At 40.2% G+C, this 6,265-nt stretch overlaps 1 protein-coding gene across 1 annotated transcript in view; it reads right to left on the reverse strand.

Annotated features, from left to right (window-relative positions):
* Positions 1 to 1,793: 1,793 nt before the first annotated feature.
* The window catches only part of LOC107289079 (septin-9), an 85,289-nt gene continuing 80,817 nt past the window's right edge, over positions 1,794 to 6,265 (reverse strand). The window contains exon 3 of the mRNA XM_015817768.1: positions 1,794 to 2,582. Coding sequence (XP_015673254.1) covers positions 1,794 to 2,582 — 789 coding nt within the window. The remainder of the gene's footprint in view (positions 2,583 to 6,265) is intronic.

The following is a 6,265-nucleotide window of genomic DNA, read 5'->3' on the forward strand; positions in this document are numbered from 1 at the left end:
CCTCTCTTTGGAAGGTCAAAACACGGCAAATGCTATGCCAGAAATGTTCTCATCCTCTTAAACGGCAAAGTTGTCTCTGAATTGCCATCTGAAAGTCAGGATATTCAAGATCCCAGTCTCATGCCTGGCACCAAATAAAATGCCAGCATGGTTAAGATAATAACTTATAATACTAATTATATACAATTGGTAGGTAATTTTAGAATTCTAGCTTACTAGTCAAAACAAGCTGGACAACTGTAATGGAAATCTTTCAAAAAAGTGTAGGTAGCTATGTGGGTTATTAAGGAACAAAAAACCAAAAACCACCGCCATGCTAATATCTTTCTTAAAGCCAACTAAAATATCTGCAAATCATAAACAAATAACTGTGTTATTACAACCAGATTGTGATTAAAGATCTCCAAATTTAGCCCTACAAACCTTTTCTATCTGGATATGACAGCTCTTTGAAAAAAAGACTTTATTTCAAAGCCAACACATATTCTACTATTGAGCACTAATCCTGGACATTATACAATCTATTTTGTACCCAAAAATGCAACTTGGTTGCAAATTCTGAACATTTACTGCCTGAATTATCTATATGGGGCCATATAGTACAAGGCTCAAGAATTGTAGTCACAGTTTTGGGTAATGCTACCGTCGTGTGACCACTAGAAACTATACTGTTCATATACTATGTATCTAGCTTATGGAAAACACATTACATAGAATCTTCCTTTTTCAAAATGGAAAGATCCGGTGATTTACTTTGGTAACAATGATCTCAAATCCAATGAATGTAATGCACTTGCTTACTCTGTTATAAATTATAAAATTCAGATTTTTAATTGCAAACTGTAAACCAACACAGAAATCCAGTGCCAATTCAGAAGTACACAATTCATCCACAGTAGTCTAAAATAAATATGAACATAATTCCATCCCTCAATTAATATAAAAGCAATGGGCAGTGGTGTATCACTTATTACATTTTTACCATAGTAATCAAAATCTTATTGCTACCTCAAGTAATCCAGACATATAATAAGAGCCAGTGTGGTATAGCGGTTACGGTGTTGGACTGTAAGTGGAGAGACAGAGGTTTTACTCCACTCTTAGCCATAGATGGTCCCTGGGTGACTTTGGGCAGATCCCTTAGCCCACCATACCACACAGGAAGAGGGAGTCCTATATGTGTTGCCATCTTAAGGTCCTGTACAAAAGGGGGGATATAAGTCAAACAACTTGCCAACAAAAGTGCGTATAGTAAAGGCCATGGTTTTCCCAGTTGCAATGTATGGATGTGAAAGTTTGACCATAGGAAAGGCTGAGCAACAAAAAATTGAGGCCTTTGAACTATGGTGCTGGAGAAGACTCCTGCGAGTCCCTTGGACTACAAGGCATTCAAACCGGTCAGTCCAAGAAGAGATCAACCCCAACTGCTTTTTAGAAGGCCAGATCCTGAAGTTGAAACTCAAATACTTTGGCCACCTAATGAGAAGGAAGGACTCACTGGAGAAGAGCCTAATGCTGGGAAAGATTGAGGGCAATAGAAGAAGGGGACGACAGAGAATGAGGTGGCTGGATGGAGTCACTGAAGCAGTAGGAGTGAGCTTAAATGGACTCCAGAAGATGGTAGAGGACAGGAAGACCTGGAGGAACATTGTCCATGGGGTCGCGATGGGTCGGACATGACTTTGCAACTAACAACAACAACAAAGTCAAACAAATAAAATAAAGCTGAGCTATAACTGAAATAATACACATGAATTAATACACCAATTTCTTTTTTCTTTTTTTCTTTTTTTTTAGAATAGTAACTGATTATAATCCTGGTGGCTGGCAAAAAATCTCTGAAAGGAAGAGACGGACAAAGAAAAGGAAAAACTGTTTATTTGCTTACCTTCTTGGCCTTTGTGTGGCAGTTCAGTCACCACTGGCTGTATCTTTGGTTCTGGTGGCAGATGTTGATTGGTTGAAAAATGCTCCACATTTTCAGTCTGCCTGATTGGTGGCACGGGGACCTCAGAAGATTTTGTTACTTGGATTTCCACACGTTTGGTAGCAACATCAGGCAAAGGCGGACTAGTGGCTTCAACTCTGCGCTGGGTTGGTTCAGGGATCTTTGAGGGGACTTCCATTCTGCGAAGAGCTTGGTCCTGGGGCTTACTTATACTGATCTCAGTCCTTCTGGGAGGAGTCTCAAGAGGCTTGTGTCCCAACACATCTGTTCTCTTGAGGCCAAATCTTGATGCTCCTGAGGTGGAATTTTCCACTTGCTTGGATGATATGTCAATGGAGATTTCTGTTCTTCTGGACACTGGTTCAGGATGTTTTGGCCCAGAAATCTCAACTCTCCTTAAAGAAGACTTGGGAGATCTTTGTGCTGGAGACTCCCCATGTCTGGAAGGAGTCTCTGAATTTCTGGCCCCAAGATCTTGGAATTTCTGTGTGGAACTGGACACTGTGGACCTTACAAGAGGATTGGGTGTCCGCCTTTGTGGAGTAGAAGAATTTGAAGGCTGATCTACTTCTTCAACTTCAAAGGATCTCTTCAAAGCTGAAAGATATATATAAAAAATGGAATTTAAACAACACTATCAGAATTACATAGTTAGTGTCATCGAGTTGCAAATTATCTATCAACATTGTACTTCATTGGATGATATCCCTCAAATTGGATGATATCCCTTTTGGTAATTTAAATACTTAAGAAAGGGAGATGATTTGTTGGGTCTTTGGATCTTTAGGGAATTTGTGCTGAACTATTAGGAAACTTAATCTGATTTTCAAGCTTTACCAAATACAGTTGGAAAAGTAAGGGAATACTTTACTCTTCTTGGCAGTCTGAAGAGTCATGAAATCTCACAAGATTTCTAGTTCTGTATAAAAATGTATACCCTGTAAAGTCCCTTCATCTTTTTGAAAATCTTAGTTTCATTTACCTTTAGATTTCTTCTAGAAATATGCTTTGCTCCCACTCATTACATTTATATCATGGCATACGGACACTGAGAATGCAGCTGGAGAAAAACCCCAAGTGAACTTCACCAAACATAGGTAATAGCCTTTCTTAAAGATTATTTTGTGGCAATAAGGACAGTGAGATTTCTTACTTCTCAACCCTTATTATATCTGCAGAGTGGATAAAAAGGACATAATAACTGCAGGGCTGCCATGAAGACTCTTCTAGGAATCTAGTGGATAAAGTCACTCAGTTTTTGCAGTTGGAATCTGGCTGACCAGGTCCTTTGGAATTGCCTGAGACAGTTATCTGGGAAGAGATTGAACGTATTAGCTCTGATGAAATGAGTAGAGTTCCCAGTGCTGTGAGTTCAGCTACCTGTATTTTAATTCCTCTTCCTCCTGGCTGACTAAGGTTTCCTGGGAGGTGACAAGTGGTCGGGTCCAGACAGTGGCAAAATACTGCACTGTCTGCTGTTCTGTCTGCTTTGAAAGACACACTTGTCTGCCCTCTTTTTAAGAGAGTTGATGGATCAAGAGAACTGGACAATTTTCATCCAGCCTCCAACATGGTCCTAGAAGAAGCGGATTATCTGGATCCTTTCCAGTTAGGATTAGGGCCTGACTATAACACTGGGAAATCATTGATTGCACTTGTTGGGGACTTCTGGGGGACTGGAGTGGGGGCACTGCATCCATTCTAGCCCTCCTTGATGTCTCAGTGGTTGTCAATACCATCGTTCATGGTATTCTTCTGGCCTGGCCTGCACTGTATTACAATGGTTCTTTTCCTTTATTCACAGCTATTTTAATTTCATGTTAGTGTTGGGGGTGGAGAAAACTAGAACCTGAGACTCATGCCTTGTGGAGAACCTCTAGATCAGTGGTGGCGAACCTATGGCACGGGTGCCAGAGGCGGCACTTAGAGCCCTCTCTATGGGCACGCGCGCCATCGCCCCAGTCCTAGGCCTTCAGCTGGGTTTTATAAAACCTTTTTGCTTTAGGTCTCCACCATGTGCAAAAAAAAAAAAAAGGTTCAATCAGTCAATTTCAACTTCTCACGGGAAAAAAAAGATCTTGCAAAGTTGGACTTGATTGATTGAACTTTTTAGTCCCACCCAGTCTGCCGTTACCACCGCAGCCATGCCCACCCAATTGGCCATGCCCACCCAATTGGCCACACCCAGCCAATGGGCCACACCCACCCAGCACTCGATGATGCATAAGTGGGTTTTGGGTTGCAGTTTGGGCACTCAGTCTCTTAAAGGTTCGCCATCACTGCTCTAGATTCTTACTTTCTCGTTACTCCTATATAATATCTACATGAAACTGCTGAGTAAGGTCATCCAGTTGGGTGCATTATCACTAGTATACTAATAATAACCAACTGTGCTTCTCTACCCTGGGCTCACCGAGTGATGCCACTGAAGTTCTTTTCTGGTTCCTAGAGGCTATGAGGGTCTGGATAGAGGAGAACTTTAGGTCCACCCTACTAAGATTAAATGGCTGTGGTTGTAAGTCGTCCCCTGGCTTTGGCCTTGCACAGGACAACTCACATCTTAAACATTTCCCATTAGGATTCCTGCAATGCATTGAATATGGGACTTCGATTGAAGAACATTTGGAAGCTGAAGCTGGTTCAGAATGCAGCAGCAAAGGCAGTTTTGTCAATTTCACATACTCATACACCCTACTCCACAAGCTGCTCCAGTAAGCTTCTAAATACAATTCTAAGTGCTAGTTCTCACCTATAAAGCTCTACATGGGATACTGCCAGACTATTTGGGTGACTGCCTTTCTCCCATTACTTCTACTTCTAACAGGCTTCAGTCCTCTTTTATCAAACATCATCACCTTGATGGACCCTGGAATTGTGCCTTCACTATGGCAGCACCTGCCCTGTGGAACAGCATCCTGTCACAGAGCCAGATGACCCTGACCTGACCCTGTTAGCTTTTCAAGTTCTGAATACCTGACATTTCCCCAGGCATTTGGGCCAGAATGTTAGACGAAATTTGCTGCTGAAGCGGTTTTATGATTGGGATGTAATGTTTATCTTGGGTATCATGGGTCATCGCTCGAAACTGATGTTTTAATCCTTGCATACAACCCACAGTCATTGTTGTGAGATGGGTGGCCATATAAATTATTAAAATAAATATAGTCCCACTAAAAGTATCAGATGTCTTCCAAAACAACAGAAGCCTCAAAGCCTTCCAGTCACATGATCAAAATAATTATAGGGCACTTTCTAGAAAAATAGCTCAAGATCAACATTTATAAAACATAGAGAGGATCAGGCACAAGTCTGACACATCAATTTGTCCAACTCCCAAGAGTGAGTTGGCCAGACACATGGCTTAGATTCACTGACAACTTGGCATGTTTCAAAAACTGCACTGTCGGCCTCTTCCTTATACTTAGCCCTTTTAGGTTTTATTAGAAAGCAGCAAAGGGAAGCATTTTGTTTATTAGGTCAGTTGAGTTTTCCATACAGCACAAATTTCAGTAGTGCTCAAACTAAAAAAACAACAACATTTCGGTATGCTTTGGAGTATGGTTTCTACCACATAGAAAATTAATCATTTACAAAGTCCTCATTCTAAACTTTAGAAAACAGCAAAGACACAGTACAAGATGACCTATAGGCACTGCCCATGTTGCAAGACAGTACTCATGAGTACACAATAAAAACCATACAAAAAAAAAAATCATATCTGCCGCTAAAACAGGGTTTCTCAAATTGAACTTGATGGGAGTTCCATTACAGACCATGGGCAATAAAAGAGTTTGCTCAAAATTCACAGTTAGGGACATATATAGATTTTTTTCCCCTAAGGAAAAGGTCAATATTGCCTCCTACTCATTTGAGAATGATTAATTTGGTTAAAACATTAAACTCCCAGGGAATTGTGAAATGCAAGTTTTAATTGATGAACATTGGAACATTTTGTAGTTATAATAAAAAGCTTACTTTTTAATATTTGTCATAAATGGTGGACCTTCTGGGACAGTAATTGAGGCATCATTTTTTATAAAATTCAAATAATGTCCATATATGCTTTCCCATAAATTACAAAAACATGCATTTCATCTTTTTGTTAGTTTTCTGTCAATGTTTTGCAGCCTGAATAAACTGAAACTACCTGATCTAGTGAATGGGGAAAGAATGAGAATCCAGTGGCATATAAATTATGAGCTAGGACTCGTGTGGAGAATAGATCATGTTTTAAGGTCATGTTTATGCTAAGATGTTAAAAATTCAAAAGAATTCACACATTTTAAGCCCTTCTCTCTATATCTACATCTCAGCATA

This window comes from Protobothrops mucrosquamatus, unplaced genomic scaffold (assembly GCF_001527695.2).
Source record: "Protobothrops mucrosquamatus isolate PMUCROS unplaced genomic scaffold, P.Mucros_1.0 scaffold636, whole genome shotgun sequence".
NCBI classification, from domain to species: Eukaryota; Metazoa; Chordata; class Lepidosauria; order Squamata; family Viperidae; genus Protobothrops; species Protobothrops mucrosquamatus.